The sequence below is a fragment of the Lutra lutra genome, chromosome 1 (assembly GCF_902655055.1).
Source record: "Lutra lutra chromosome 1, mLutLut1.2, whole genome shotgun sequence".
NCBI lineage: Eukaryota > Metazoa > Chordata > Mammalia > Carnivora > Mustelidae > Lutra > Lutra lutra.
This window is the reverse complement of record NC_062278.1, coordinates 76,773,086-76,790,569: the sequence shown is the minus strand read 5'-3', so window position 1 is coordinate 76,790,569 and position 17,484 is coordinate 76,773,086. Positions and strand designations below refer to the sequence as shown.

Genomic DNA, 17,484 nt, shown 5'->3' with positions numbered 1-17,484 from the left:
TGAGTTATAGTGTTAGTATCTAAAGTTGTAAATTAACTAATTAACTGCAGTTAACAGCAAGCAGTTAACATTTGTTGAGCCATGGCATTCAAAACTGTGTGTCAGGCACTATGCTCTTTCAGTGTTCTAATTCAGTTAATCCATGGAATAACCCAAGGAAGTAACTACTGTTATTATACTTATTTTGAAGATGAGGATATGAAGTCTCAAAAAGGTTGGGTAACTTGCCCAAGGTTACATACACAGCAGGCATGCAATCCCAGGAAGTCTGACTCCAGAACCTATGTTCTGAACCACGATGTTATACTACTTCCATTAAGATGACAAAACAAAATAAAACCCAACTAGGTGAAAACCAAAATGGGCAACAAAAAGAAGAATGAACATTTACAAAAACGAACAAGCCAAAATGTTAGTCTAAAAGGCGATTAAGGCTGATTCCAATATCTGATATAAATATTTCAAACAAAGATGTCAAAGGAAACTGTCGTAATTTTTACATTCCAGCACAGACCAAAGAGTTACACTGATCAGACTTTATTAGCTAACATTTTCCTAATCTGAGACAGATGGATTTATTTATATCAACAACCTTCTATGATTTTAAAAATATCCACTGTACTTTTCCCTAACTTTTTATCAGATCATTCTGCCAAAATTTACCCATAATTTTCACATACAGGACATATTTAATTCCTTTTTCACAAATAGTTGGAAATTATGCTCTTCTTATACAGTAAAATATCCTTTAACCGCTACTCATGTTATTTTAAGTTCTTTTAACACTATGCTCTGAATATACTGGTCTCATTTTATAAGGGCTCTTTGTAAGAGGATGAATAAGACTGAGTTCTTTCCAATATTAATTATTTGGCTATGGACTAACAGATCAAATAAGAGAAAACAAAGTATAAACAACATGCAGTTCAACTGCATAGAACAGAGTAAATCATTCAAACTATAGGAGGCAGAAACAGAAAAAGTGGCATTTGACTCGGTTCTTAAGCTTTACAATATTTTAATTTGAGGCCAAAACCCAAACATACTACTATAAATGATCTGACCAATATAACAACAGATAGCCAGGACTGGATCCTGGAATACCAAGGTTATTAGTGGAAAAACCTGTGAAATCTGAAAGAAGTCTGCACTTTATTTAATATATTATATAAATTTTAATTTCTCAGATTTGATAAAGGCACCAGGGTTATATAAAAAGGTTAACATTAAAAGAAACTGAGTAAAGAATATATGGAAACTCTCCACACTATTTTTTGCAGCTTTTCTATGTCTAAGTTTATTTCAAAAAATTTTTTTGATAAATCAAACACATCAACAACAAGAAGGTAACAAAGGGAACTATCACGCTTTAACCTGCTCTTGACAGTATACTCCTACTGATACACTCTGATATACTGATGTTTCTGGCAAACACACTACAGTTGTTTCAACAAATTTTTGACATATGCTGCTACTAAGCTATTTTTCACCTTTTCTAAGTACCTATTTTTTAGGATTCAAGGGCAAAACATTAGTATTTTAACCATTGCAAGCTTCATGCCATTTGCAAATTTGAGTCATACCTTCCATGTCTTTCTGCACATCACTGAAGAAAGCACTGAATAAGACAGAAATTTGAGGGTTATATACTAATTAAAAGTTAAACCCTTAACTAAATTATAAGAAAAGGTTGTTTAAAAAAACACACAAATCTAGATATTACATTTGTGGCATTTTTTAAATCAGTAATTGATTATCTTTCATCTCAAAAGTTGTATCTTCCCTTATGTTTACTCTTAGAATTCTCCCCAGTAACTTTTTTGGTTATATATTTTATCAGTGAGTTAGATTTTAGATCTTAATATCTGATTTAAGGATGTCACAAAAATACAATAAACCCATAAATAACTGAAAACATTAAATACTTAAAAGTGCTAAGTCAGCAAATACTATTTAGACCAACTATATAATTTTTAAAACATTATTTCTGAAAAAGTTCAGAAAGTATTAAAAACAAAATTAGGCTCATATCAATAGTCTACGAATGTCAAACCTTTAAATAAGGTCCCAGACTATTTATTAATTGCACTGAGATCAAAAACAAAAAAAAGAAAAAGCATAAAAATTTATACAATGTTAATACACAGTTCTAAAATCACCCACCTTGAGAATTTACTCAAGTAAGAATTTTTGAGCGATTTGTTTTTTTTTTTTTAAGAGGCTCAAATCGCCTTCCTTTAATGTCTTTTTTTTTTTTTAAGATTTTTATTTATTTATTTGACAGAGAGATCACAAGTAGGCAGAGAGGCAGGCAGAGAGAGAGGAGGAAGCAGGCTCCCTGCCGAGCAGAGAGCCCGATGCGGGGCTCGATCCCAGGACTCTGAGATCATGACCTGAGCCGAAGGCAGCGGCTTAACCCACTGAGCCACCCAGGCGCCCCTTGAGCGATTTGTTTTAAAAAGATTTTATAATTAGCCTATATCAATTACCTACTAAGATGCTAAGATGAACTACTTCCTAGCCATGACAGAGTAACAGGGACTAGTTTTATCCTCTTGGTTTAAATAACTAGAAAATTAAACAGAGTATGAAATATCAGCTTTCAAAGAATGGATAACAGCACAAGACAGCAACTGCTAAGAAGAAATAAAAAAATGCAATGACCCCTGCAAATACCTCAGCTCGGTGCCTGGAGAAATTCCAGGCCTCAGAACAGGGCAGGAGAACCCAGAGTCTGGTGGTCTCAATAAGTTGAGGAAACAGGGTTCAGAGCATGGGGAAGCCAACGCAGCTAAGGTTTTCTGTGGCACCATACTGGGGAAAAGGGAGCTACAAAGAAAGAGCTCTAGATACATGCAGAGGTATCCACTCAAGTTCTTGGCTGAGTAGTAATCTGCATTTTGTGGGAAGTAGCTACCCGAAACTAAGAAAGAAAGGAGTAAACAGAACAATCCCTGGAGCCTACACAGATCTGGGAATTATTGTACCCTTATCAGCCAGAGTGGGAAAACTCTCTAATACAGAGCACCAAATAGAGTCCTCAGAAAACTACTGCCTCAGAAATGGGTCAAATGAGCCCTAAACATTTGAAATGAATGAAAATAAAAACACAACTTACCAAAATTTGTGAGACACAACTAACATAGCACTTAGAGGGAAATTAATAGCACTAAATATTTATATTAGAAAAGAGGAAAAGGTCTCAAATCAATGGCCTTTTCATCTAAAGAAACTAGGAAAAGTGGGGCAAAGCAAACAAAACCCAAAATAAGAGAAAGAAGTAATAAATAACAGCTATTTTCTTTACCCTAATGCTTTGGATATGTATTACTATAGACAAGTGGACAGCCTTAAGTCGAATAACTTGCCCAGTGACAGAACCATAATTTGAAGCCTTGTAATGCTGACCCCAAAGCCTATATTCTTCCCATTTTAGCACAGTACTCATAGGGATTAAACCAGCACTAAGTTTCAGATTTCCGTATTGTCAGCCTAGCACTCGAATAATTTTGGCATTGTGCTAATATAATCATCACTTTTAAGGCAAAAGTTCAGATGCACTTATTATTAAAATTATTAGCAGTCTAGGTTACCTTTTTTCTTCTCCTTCTTATACCTACTATCCTATTATCCCATCTTTCATTGTATTATGTAGAAGTTCTGATATGCGGTTTAAAGACAACTGGTTTTTCAACTCATTTGCGGCTGTTGAAATTAACTATCATAACTAAGTTGAAATCCTAGAACACACAGACAGCTTTATGCTCACAACTGAGAATCACAAATCAGAGGCATTATTATCCTGTTTTAGAGAATATTTAATTAAGCTTCAAAGAAGACAACACAGCCAAGATTCAGCTGCTAATGGTGCTGTGAGTCACACTGACTCAAATGTTTCCTTTCTTAAAAACACATTGTCTTTCAAATTTAATGTAAACACAAAAAGATGATTTCAGTGAGATCAGTGAAACTAAAGATTATTCTTTAATACTATTTTGTTCCTTTAATTAACTTTTCACTTTAATTCCAGTATAATTAACATACAGTGTTATATTAGTTTCAGGCACACAATATAGTGATTCAATAATTCTATACATTACTCAGTGCTCATCATGCTAAATGTACTCTTTAAACGCCATCACCTATTTCACCCACCCCCCCTTTCCCCACTGGAAACCATCTGTTTGTTCTCTATAGTTTAGAGTCTGTTTCTTGGTTTGTCTCTCTTTTTCTTCTTTATCTTTGCATGCTTATTTTGTTGGTTTTTTTTTTTTTTAAGATTTTATTTATCTGAGAGAGAGCGAGAGAGAGAGCAGAGGGAGGAGCAGAGAGAGAGGGAGATGTCCAGCAGAGTCCATGCCGAACACAGAGCCCTACTCCAGTCTCAATCCCATGACCCTAAGATTCATGACCTGAGCCAAAATCAAGAGTCAGATGTTCAACCAACTGAGCCACCTAGGTGCTCCTCCTCTGTTTTGTTTCTTAAATTCCACATTTGAGTGAAATCATATGGTATTTGTCTTTCTCTAATTTATTTTGCTTAGCATTATACTTTCTAGCTCCATCCTTGTTGCAAATGGCAAATTTCATTCTTTTTCATGGCTTTTTTATTCCATTGTATATATATACCACATCTTCTTTATCCAGTCATCTAGTGCGGACACTTGGGCTGCTTCCATAATTTAGCTATTGTAAATAATGCTACAATAAACATAGGGGTTGCATATATCCCTTTGAATTAGTGTTTTTGTATTTGGGGGGCAAACAGCCAGTAGTGCAATTACTGGATCATAGGGTAGTTCTATTTTTATTATTTCTATTATGATGATGATATTTGCACTAAACAAATAACACTTGGAAAGAAAAAAGCTCACAACTTAAAGTGAATTATAAGGTGTCAAGAAGGAAATTGATAGCATCAAACCAAAGATATTTCTATGTGTGTGTTATATATAAAATATACCTATATACCATCAAACCAAAGATATTTCTATGTGTGTGTTATATATAAAATATACCTATATACATATATATTATATATAAAATCAGTCAGTAAAATTTTTACCTTCTTTCAATACATATTCTAATAAACTTAGTCAAGAAGAGAGTCCATGGTGGAGAACCTGGGTGGCTCAGCCAGTTGAGCATCTGACTCTTGATTTCAGCTCAGGTCATCATCCCAGGAATCCCGGGATCAAGCCCCATGTTGGGGTCCCTGCTGAGTGGGGAATCTCTGGTCTCCTCCTGCCCGTCCCCCTACTCATGCACCCTTTCTAAAATAAATAAATAAATAAATCTTTAAAGATAAATAAATCTTTAAAGAAAAAAAAAAAGATCCCTTGCTTTATACAAGGATTCATTTTCAGATTCCATTACAGAGCAAATTTTCTTAGCATCTACAGTATTATTATGCCAAAAATTGCAAGTAAAATATGTTCACTTTGGGAGAGGAAATTTTAGGGAATAGTGGTTAGGCCAAAACAATACTGAATAAAAAGTAAGAAATAATCATGAGCTGTTCTGGTTCAAGTTAGGCTCCCCCTGATGCCAAATAACTGTTGCCAGTTTTGCATCTCTGATGTGTAAGAGGTACTGATCATGATAAATACTCCTCAATGAGACACATAAGACAAGCTAGTCATCAAGGTGTGAAGATGACCCCAAGACATTGGTATATCTCCAGTATACTTCCGACTTGTCAGAGAGCAAAATAAATCCTAAAGTTGGAATTTTCACCCTCAAGTTCTTTTCCACAGAGCTTCTGAGGGCAAGCAGAAAACAGATGGCATAAATCACCCTAGAAACAGAAAACATCAGGCTACCAGATTCTTAAATATGGGTTTTCATGTTCACTGAAGAACACTAATGAACCCTTGAGATTGCAAACTTCTCAATATATTTATGGTCATTTTGGTTATTTCTTATTTCACAATTTTTTCCCAACAGGTCAACCTAAAACATTAATTGCCATTTTGATTCTTTATTTTATTGATAAATTGGTTCACTGTACAAATTTGTTGAATCCCTACTATAATTCAGGTATGGCCAGAGAGAAAGATTCTGCCTTCAAGAAATTTACATTCTATGCCAAACACTATACTACAACAGAAATGAATATGATAAAGTACTTGTTGCTTGTGAGGACCTCTACTATAACATTTTCCTTCCTGGTTTTATATTTATCAACTTTTCAATCTGTAAATTCTGAATATATCTCTTATATCTATTCATATTGGTAAAATTGCTCAGACAGGACTGAGAAAATACTCCCACAAAATTGCCATCATTTTGAATACACATACACCCCCAATATTTAATATAAAAACTGAGTAACTACCAACTATAAATCATATAAATAAGTCTTAAAATAGAAGTCCTCTTAATATTTAAATAGTATCTCTATAAAAACAGAGGATATATAAGAATATCCTTATTATCAAAGAGATTATTTCCAAAGTCTAGGAGAAACTGTTCCTTTAAAACAACTGCTCGGTTAAACCCAAAATGGTAGGTATTAGGTTGATGAGAAATTTATGCTAAAGGATAGCTAAAGTAAGAAAAAAGTTTGTGGCATCTGAGCCACAACCCACTTCCCCGACGCCATTAGGTCAGTAAGATGGAAGCTCCACTCTGTACTGCCAGGGCAAAGACCACAGGGCTCCTTCTCCCCTGAGCTCCCAGTTAAGGAATATGGTATCTCAGCAGGAAGGGAAGTTCACCATTTGTCATCCTCTCCAGCTCCAAACTGCAAAGGCTAAATTCCTGGTGAATGTGGCAAAGTATACAAAACCAAGAACACTGGGGCCCTGGTCACCTTCCCCTTAGCTCACCTTCAGGACAAAGGATCCATGCTGAGAGGGGCAAAGAGATCAGAGACAACTATCCTCAACCAGCACAGAGCTTAGCAGGAGATCACCGAAAAATGAAAATGTGACTTGTGCTAGGCAATCATTCAGGAGATACACAGATATTAGTAATAAAGAAACAAACACAGGAAACAGCAAATACACAGTCATTTCTTAGATTAGAAAGAAAGCCAGTGAGGCTGATGAATTTTGAATGGAGTCAATTCCAGATCAGTGGCTCAGAAAGTTGGCCCAGTAAAAGAGGCAGTTGGTGAGAAAAAAGACCTCCAAAGCTCTTCCTAAAGAAATTGACTTTATTCGAAACAGAGTGTGGGCTGGGCACACCTGGGTGGCTCAGTAGGTTAAACATCTACTTTCAGCTCAGGTCATGATCTCAGGGTCCTAGGATGGAGGCCGGCATCAGGCTCTCTGCTCAGCAGGGAGCCTGCTTCCCTCTCTCTCTGCCTGCTGCTCTGCCTACTTGTGATCTCTCCCTGTCAAATAAATAAATGAAATCTTTTAGAATTCCTTTTCTTTTTAAGGCAGGATGATATTCTTGTGCATATACATTTTTTTTTAAGATTTATTTATTTGAGAGAGAGACAGTGAGAGAGAGCATAAGCAAGGAGAAGGTCAGAGGGAGAAGCAGACTCCCCTTGGAGCTGGGAGCCTGACGCGGGACTCGATCCCGGAACTCCAGGATCATGACCTGAGCCGAAGGCAGTCGTCCAACCAACTAGGCCACCCAGGCGTCCCTTGTGCATATACATTTTGTTTATCCACTCATCTATTGATGGATATTTTGGTTGTTTCTACTTTCTGGCTTTTGTGAATAATGCGGTTATGAACATGAGTGTACAAATATCTGTTCAAGTTCTTGCTTTCATTTCTTTTGAGTATTCACCCAGAAGTAGGATTGCTAAACCATATGGTGATTCTATATTTAATTTTTTGATGAATTGTCATACTGTTTTCCACAGTGGTTCTTCCATTTTAAGTTCCCACGAGCTATGCACAAGAGTTCCAATTTCTTCACATCCTTGGCCACACTTATTATTTTCCTTTTGATTATAGTCATACTAATATAACACAATACAGTTTTGATTTACAATTCCCTATAAGTATTAGTGATGCTCAGTATCTTTTCAGGAGCTTGTTGGCCATTGTTTATCTTCTTTGGAGAAATGTTTGTCCATGTCCTGTATGCATTTTTAAATCAGGTTAACTTATTTTTATTGGAGGAGTTCTAGGAGTTCCTTATATATTCTGGATATCAGATTTATGATTGAAAAATATTTTCCCTCATTCCATGGACTGTCTTTAGGGTCTTTTGCCCTTTAATGCAAAAAGGTTTTAATTTTGATGAAGTCCAATCATCTATTTTTTCTTTTGTTGCCTATGCTTTTAATGCCCAAGAAAACATTGCCAAATCCAATGTTATAAAACATTTCCCTTATGTTCTCATACAAGAGTTTTATATATTAGCTATTACATTCAGGTCTTTGACTCAAATGTAAGGTCTTTGAGTTAATTTTTTATATGGCATTAAGGGACCAATTTTATTCTTTTGCATGTGGATATCTAGTTTTCCCAATACATCAGTCAAAAGAATTATCCTTTCTTTGAATGGTCTTGGTACCCTTGTCAAAATCATTTGACTTGTATGTGTTTATTTCTGAGCTATGCTATTTTATTGGTCTTTGTGTCCGTGTTTATGTCAGCATCATACTATTTTGGTTACTGTAGTTTTGTACTGTTTTAATTATTTTATTTTTGAAAGAGAGAGCAAGCATGCAGGGGGTAGGGAGGGGCAGAGGGAGAGGAAGAGAGAGATTGAATCTTAAGCTGTGTGTGGAGCCCAACTTGCAAGGCTCAGTATCACAACCCTGAGATCATGATCTGAACTGAAATCAAGAGTCAGATTCTTTAACCAACTGAGCCTCCCAGGCTCCCTGCTTTGTAGTAAGTTTTAAAATCAGGAAGTAAGAGAGCTTTGACTTTGCTCTTTTTCAATATTATTTTGACTATTAGAGGTCCCTTGAGATTCCATATAGATAATAGGATGGATTTTTCTATTTCTGCAAAAACCATCATTGCGATTTTGATAGGGACTGTATCAAATTTATAGATTCCTGACATCTTAACTATATTATCTATCAATCCATGATAGGATTGACATCCTCAGGATGTTTGTGTCTTTTAATTTCAGCAATGTTTGGAAGTTTACTTTTTTTTAGTTTGTTGGGTGTTTTTATCATGAAACGGTGTTGGATTTTGTCAAACGTGTTTTCTACATGAATTGAGATGATTGTGAGATTTTTTCCTCCCTACATTCTGTTAATGTATATTTTTTGTTTTTTTATATATATACAATTACATATATTTGCATATATATGCGTGCATATGTATGTATATATACACAGTTGTGTATATATATACACAACTGTGTATATATAGACATAATAAACAACTACGTGTACACACACACACACACACACACACACACACAAAATACAATTATATTACATTGAACCATACTCCCATTCCTAACACTCCAATTTTTAAGGTTGCTACCCAAGGGACCAGCCCCAAACTGCCTATCTCTGAAAGCCAGCAGGGCATGTATCCATGAGTCCCACACACCATAACAAAACCAGATGCACCCAGCCTGGCTATCATCTAGGACTCAGTACAAAGGGAGCAAGCAAACACCCATCTCCCAGTCATTCCTTGGAAAAGGACTGACTGTATACTGTACAAGAGGGTCCAACTTTTCATTCTGGCTCACTCCACAATTAAACCAAGTCTCTAGCTTCTCTCTAGAAGAAGTGTGTCCACACACCTAACATCCCAATTTTTATGGCTGCCACATAAGGCTTAGCATTCACAAGTCCTATAGGACCATATTCAACAAAAAAGCAGTTTTTAACAGGTATGGAAGCAATCACTATCCACTATTTCCCCCCAGTGCTTAGCACAGAGGATGCAAGCAAAAATACCCATCCCTGTCTTTCTCTAGAAGAGCTGTGACTGCATACTTTTCTAGCTGATGCTTGAGGTTCTGCCTTGTAATCAGCCTCCATGTGGGAACTAAGATCCTCCCAGAAGCCTGAAAGATCTGGTGGGCACATCCTCTGCTGTCCACTGTCAGTTCACTTGAACAGTACAACCAGCCTCCAGCTTCTCCCTGAAAGGAGCTTGTCCACACAACTAGCACTCCAACCGTAACTCCAGTAACTTCCAAATCACCTAACTCTGGGATCTGGGATACCACAGGGCTTGGTATCTCGTGAGTATCCTGGAACATACAAAACAATGACGACTCTAACTTGGAAACACAAGCATATCCAGTGACTACTCTCTCTAGCTCACGAGATTAAGTAACCAAAAACACCCACCTTGACAGGAACAGGAACTAAACTGCATATATAATATCCTGATTTCCTAGCTGCTGCCTGAAAGTTGAATTTCCAATTAGCATGCACTGGAGAGCCATATTAAAGTAAGTAGATGGCACTAACTGGCAACTCAAATCCACAAGAATAGAGAACCAGAAATAATAAGTAAGAGTGCTAACATAAAACATTACAAATAGATACTTATTCTCCTTTCTTTCTCAGGCTCATTAGTAAATATAAAATTATATGAAGTAATAGTTAAAACAATGTATTGTTGAGCTTATAACATATAATATACATACAAGTAATATCAAAGAAAAAATAGAGCTATATTGTAATCATGTTTCTATATCTTACTGAAACTGACCTAGTATTCATCTGAAGTAGATTCTAATCATTAAAGATGTATATGGTAAGCCCTAGCAACCACCAAAAGAATAATTCAAAATAATATGTGGGGGAAAAAATCAATAATGAATTAAAATGATACACCAGAAAATATTAACTTACTGCAAAGGAAAGCAATAAAAGAAAAAAATAGATATGAAACACAGAAAACAGAAAATAAAATGGCAAATGTAAATCCAACATCAAGAATAACATTCATGTGAATGAATTAAATAATTTATTCAAAATTATTGTCAAAATGGATTTTAAAACTCCAACTTTAGAAGCTCCAACTGTGTGCCATATACAGGAAACACAAATTATAAAGGGTTTAAAAGTAAAAGATGAAAAAGATATATAAACAGCTACCATATGAAAGCTGGAATGACTATACTAATACAAACAAAATAAGTTTTAAAGTAAAAATACATTATGAGAAATAAACAAGAACATTTTGTAATGATATAAAGGTCAATACACCATATAACTACTATAAACATACAGGCACCCAACAACAGAGTCCTGCATTACACATAGTAAAAAAAAAACTAACAAAATTGAAAAGGGAAACAGGTAATTCAACAATTATACTGGAGACTTCAATATCTTACTCTCAAAACACAGAACTTGTCAGATCAATCAGGAAATAGAAGACCTGAACAACACTGTAAGACCACTAAAGCTAAAAGACATCTATTGAACATATCGTCCAACAACAAAGTATACATTCTTCTCAATTGCACATGGAATATTTTCCAACATAGATCATATGTGAGACCATAAAACAATGCTCAATAACTTTTAAGTACTGAATCATCCAAAGTACATTCTATGACCACACTGAAGTAAAATTGGAAATCAAAATTTGAAGAAACTCAGAAATAAGCACAGAATAAACAACATATTCTTAAATAAGCAATGAATCAAATAATTCACAAAAGAAATCACAAAATTATTTTGAAAATGAAAAGAGAAAAAACATCATAACTAAGGGGATACAGTTAAAATAATGCTTAACAGAAATTTATGCCTATAAATGCCTACGTTAAAAAGAAGAAAAATGTCAAATCAATAACCTTTTCACTTTAAGACACTTGAAAAAGAAGAGCAGTGCTCGCTTCGGCAGCACATATACTAAAATTGGAAAAAGAAGGGCAAACTAATCCTAAAGCAAATCCTGCTCTTGGGGCACCCAGGTGGCTCAGGCAGTTAAGCAACCAGCTCTTGATTCCATTTCAGATCATAATCTCAGGGTCCTGGGATCAAGTTCCACATCTGGCTCTGTGCTCATCATGAAGACTATCTCCCTCTCCCTCTGTCCTTCCCCCTGCTTACACACACACACACACACACACACACACACACACACACACACACTGTCTGTCTGTCTCTCTCTCATGAATAAATAAGTTAAAAAAAAAAAAAAAGCTGGGGATATCTGGGTAGTACAATCCGTTAAGTGACCGACTTAGTTTTGGCTCAGGTCATAATCTCATGGTTCATGAGATCAAGCCTCATACTCACTCTCTCCCTCTCCCTCTGATCCTCCCCCACTCTCACATATACTCTCTAAATAAATAGATCTAAAAAAAAGAAGAAAATGTCTGCTCTTGACAATTCTATTCAGAAATATCCTAAATGGGATTATTTAAGAATTTCTGATAAAAGTATTTGCCTTTTCCTAACTATTTTAGACATTCATTGCTTCATGTCAAAGAAACATTTCAAATTTCAAAATAAAAAAAAAAAATTCTTCAATTAAAAAAAAAAAAAAAAACGTCCTGGCAGTGCTAGCCAGGAGATTAAGCCCAAAAAAAAAAAAAAAAAAAAAAAAGAAGAAGGAAAAAAGGGAAAAGAAAGGAAGGAAAAAAGAGGAAAGATAAAAAACATTCAAATTGGAAAGGAAGAAGTAAAACCGTCTCTATTTGATCTGCAGAGGACATGAGTTTATACAGCTGACCCTTGAACAACACGGGCTTGAACTGCACAGGCCCACTTACAAATGAATTTTTTTTTTTGATACAGTATGGTACTATAAACGTATTTTCCCTTCCTTATAAATTTTCCTAATAACATTTTCTACTCCCTATCTTACTTTACTGTGTATTGTGTTAAATGTTTACTGTATATATTTTTATGTATATGTATGTATGTATGTATATGTATATGTGTATTTATGTACATGTATATGTATGTATACATGTGTATATGAATGTAATGCATATAACATACAAAATATGTGTTGATAAACTGTTTATATCACTGAGGTTTTTCTGGTCAACAGTATTAGTAATTAAGTTTTTAGAGAGTCAAAAGTTATAGTTTTTTGACCATGTGGGGGTCAATGCCTCTAAACGCACATTGTTCAAAGGTCAATTGTATATAGAAAACCCTAAGGAACCCACTAAAAAAAATTAGAATAAAAAAGTTCAGCAAAATTGCATGATATAAGATTAATGTACAAAAATCAACTATTTCTGTAACACTTCCAATGAGCTATCTGACAAGCAAACTGGGAAAACAATACAATCTTTTGATACAATAGTATCAACAGCAGGAATAAGTTTCATAAAAGTGTAAGACTTGTACAGTAAAGGCTACCATACTTTGTTAAAAGAAATTAAAGAACACCTAAATAAATGGAAAGACAGTCTATTTTCATAGATAAGAAGATTTAATAGTGTTAAGAGGGTAATACTCCCTAAATTAATTTACAATTTTGATGCAATCTGTATAAAAACCCTAGCTGGATTTTTTGTTTAGTTGTTTTTTTTTTGCAGAAATCGACAAGGTGATCCTAAAGTTTAAATGAAAATCCAAGGTATCCAAAACAGCCAAAATAATCTAGAAGAGAAAAACAAAATTGGAGGACATACACTTCCATTTTTAAAAGTTACTATACAGCTACAGTAATCCAAACAGTATGGTGCTGGCGTACAGACAAATCAATGGAGCAGAATATAAATTCTAGAAATAAAATTTCATATTTATGGTTGACCTTTTTTTTCTTAAACAACGGTGCCATGACAATGTAGTGAAGAAAGAATAGCTTTTCAGCAACTGGTGGTGAGAAAACTGGATTATCCATAGGCAAAAGAATTTTATTGAACCTCTACCTCACATTAAATAGAAAAATTAACTCAAAATAAAGACCTAAATCTGAGAAGTAAATCAAAATAATCCTAGAACACATAAATTTTCATGACTGTGGATTAGGCATTGATTTCTTATATATGATACAGAAAGCATAAACAAAAGGAGAAACTATAGATTAACTGGACTTAATCAAAATTAAAACCTTTTGTACTTCACAGAGCATCATCCAAAAAATGAAAAGAAAAGGCCAAGAATGGGAAGAAGTATTTACAAATCATATATCTGACAAGGGGCTTTTATCCAAATACATAAAGAAATCTTATAACTCAATAATAAAAATTCATAGACTCTAATTTTAAAATGACCAAAGGCAGAGTTAAGATGGCAGAGGAGTAAGAGGATCCTGAGCTTGTCTCATCCCTGGAACACAGCTAGTTACCAATTATTCTGAACGCCCAAAAAGTCAAATGGAGTTCTGAGAGAACAAAAACTCCAACTACTCAAGCAGAAAAGCAGCCACCTTTTGGAAGGTAGCAGGGGTGGAAGTTCACTTGGAGAAGACAGCTATAGATGCCGCAACAAGGAGGGAACCTGCTTACTAAAGCTATCACAGAGTATTAGGAAGGGCAGAGTGCAAAAATCTGAACTTTTAAGTTTGTTACCGTGGGGGACATGCCTGGAGTAAAGGTGCTCACGTGACAAAGAGGGGCAGAATCGAGGAGTGACAGGGTGGTCTGAGGATCCCCTAGGTTGCAGGAAGGGGCACCAAGTTGCCGCACTGTTCCAGGAATCGGAGCCAGGAAGCGTGCAGAGAGCAGCAGATCCTGGTGAGGGCTTTTTGCCATAAACCACATACCCACCGCTGGTCATGCAACTACCTTCCTGGGACTGGCAACAAGCACAAGACCCAGCCCTGGAGGAACAAGGCAGGTCTGCCCCTCCGGCATCCCTGAAATTTGCAGTTTTGAAACTTAGTCACATACCTGAGCTAAAAAGGCTCCAATAGGGCAGGGTAAAAACAGGGTTCAGACGGAAAGTGGGAGAAACAATGACTGCTTTCCTGTGAAGGTTCACTAAAGAGTAGGGGCAAATGTTCAGCTCCCCGGTTAGAGAGCTGGACACAGCCATTTTCATCCTGCGCATGAGAGCTAAAAGCCATCAGGGAGCAAAACAGCCCCACCTAGTGGAGGCCAAGCCACATACACCAAACCCCGCCCACCTGAGCACTGGAAATGCTTCGCTCTGAAATAAGACAGCCTGAGAATCAGTGTAGCAGACCTCTCCCCCAGAAGACCAGCACAAACAACTAGTACACACCAAGTTTATTGATCACTGAGTGCTGCAAAGCTCAGCTCTAGGGGAAATAGGATCAAGTTCCTTTTTTACTTTTATTCTTTATTTTTTATTTTTATTATTGTTTCACTGTTCTTCTATTTTCCAATTCCTTTATTAACTTTTTAAAATTTATATATATATAATTTTCAGATATATTTTTTATTTTTGTCTACTTTCATTTTATTTTATTTTTTATTTTGTGCTCTAGATTCTTTTAACAAGCAGACCAAAACACACCCAGGATTTAGGGGAGGTTTTTGGTTATCTTGTTTTATATTTTTTTCTTTTTTTTTTTTTCTTTGTTGTCCTTTTTTCTCTTTCTTCATTTCTTTTCTGGACAAAACAACAAGACTGAAAAATTCACTCCAAAGAAAAGAACATGAGGTAGAACTCATGGCCAGGGATTTAATCAATACAGATATAGGTAAAATGTCTGAACCAGAATTTAAAACAATGTTTATAAGAATATTAGCTGGGCTCGAAAAAGCATAGAAGACACTAGCTAATCCCTTACTACAAGCACTAAAATCTAGTCAGGCCAAAATTAAAAATACTATAACCAAGATGCAAAATTTAAATGGAGACCACAAAAAGGAGGATGGATGAAAGAGAGGAGTAAATCAGTGATACAGAAGATAAAACTACAGAAAATAATGAAGCTAAAAAGAAGAGGAAAAGTAACGGACTGTGAAGGCAGACTTCAAGAACTCAGTGACTTAGTAAAACGTAATAACACACAAATCATATGAGTCTCTGAAGATAAAGACAGAGATAAAGGGGCAGAAGATTTATTTGGACAAATTATAGCTGAAAACTTCCCTAATCTGGAGAAGGACACAGACATCAAAATCCAAGAAGCATAGAGAATTCCAGTTAAATTCAACAAAAGCCAGCCATGGCAAAGGCATATCATAGTCAAATTCACAAAATAACCAGGAAGGAAAGAATCCTGAAAGCAGCAAGGGAAAAAAGGTCCTTAGCCTATAAGGGAAGACAGATCAGGTCTGCAGCAGATCTGTCCACAGAGAATTGGCAGGCCAGAAAGGAGTGGAAAAAAATATTCAACATGTTGAATGGGAGAAACATGCAGCCAAGAATTTTTTTTCTAAAGATTTTTTTTTTTTTTTCCTTTGAGAGAGAGCGTGCATGAAAAGTGGGAGGATCAGAGGGAGAAGCAGACTCCCTGAAGAGCAGGGAGCCTGATGTAGGACTTGATCCTGGGACTCCAGGATCATGACCTGAGCCAAAGGCAGTCGCTTAACCAAGTGAATGAGCCATCCAGGAGCCTCCCCCGCTTTTTTTTCCTCAGCCAAAAATTCTTTATCCAGCAAGGCAGTAATTCAGAACAGAAGGAGAAATAAAGAGTTTCCTGGACAAACAAAAACTAAAGGAGTTTGTGACCACTAAACCAGCCCTGCAAGACAGTTTAAGGGGAATTCTTCAAGGGGAGAAAAAAAAGACTAAAAGCAACAAGGACTAGAAAGGACCAGAGAAAAATCACCAGAAACACTAACTCTAGGTACACAATGGCCCTAAACCCATCTCTCTCAATAATCACTCTGAATATAAATGAACTAAATGCTCCCATCAAAAGACAAAGGGTATCAGAATGGATAAAAGAACAAGATCCATCTATATGCTGTGCTGCCTACAAGAGATTCATTTTAGACTTAAACACAGAAGGTGCTGCATATTGAAAGTGAGGGGATGATAACGGATGTCAAAAGAAAGCCAGAGTAGCCATACTTGTAATAGACAAGCAAATTTTTAAAACAAAGATTGTAACAAGAGATAAAGAAGGGCATTATATCATAATTAAGGGATCTATCCATCAAGAAGATCTAACAATTGGGCACCTGGGTGGCTCAGTTGGTTAGGCATCTGCCTTTGGCTTAGGCCATGATCTCAGGGTCCTGGGATGAAGCCCCACATTGGGCTCCCTGCTCAGCCAGGAGTTTCCTTCTGCCCCTCCCCACTGCTCATGCATGCCTGCTAATAAATAAAATCTTTTTTAGAAAAATAAAAAATTTTTTAAAAGAAGATCTAACAATTTTAAGTATCTATCCCTGAAAGTGATAGCACCAAGATATATAAATCAATTAATAACATAAGGAAACTCATTGATGATAATACCATAATAGTAGAGGACTTTAACATTCCACTTATAGCAATGGACAGATCATCTAAGCAGAAAATCCACAAGGATGTTCTCTTAACATTACTATTTAACATAGTATTGGTAGTCTTAGCCTTAGCAATCAGACAACAAAAAGAAATAAAAGACATCCAAATTGGCAAGGAAGAAGTCAAACTTTCATTATTTTGCAGACAACATGATACTCTATGTAGAAAACCCAAAAGACTCCCCACAAAAATTGCTAAAACTCACACATGAATTCAGCCGTCACAGAATATAAAAATGT

At 35.8% G+C, this 17,484-nt stretch overlaps 1 protein-coding gene across 5 annotated transcripts in view; it reads right to left on the bottom strand.

The window, feature by feature from the left end:
* Positions 1-17,484, bottom strand: part of RNF13 (ring finger protein 13) — a 163,451-nt gene that overhangs the window by 102,060 nt on the left and 43,907 nt on the right. The window contains exon 3 of one of the 5 annotated variants that reach the window (XM_047727695.1): positions 1,584-1,618. The exons of the other annotated variants lie outside the window; for them this stretch is intronic. Within the exon in view, the coding sequence (XP_047583651.1) occupies positions 1,584-1,604 (21 nt within the window). The 5' untranslated portion in view covers positions 1,605-1,618. The remainder of the gene's footprint in view (positions 1-1,583; positions 1,619-17,484) is intronic. 5 annotated transcript variants of the gene reach the window in all.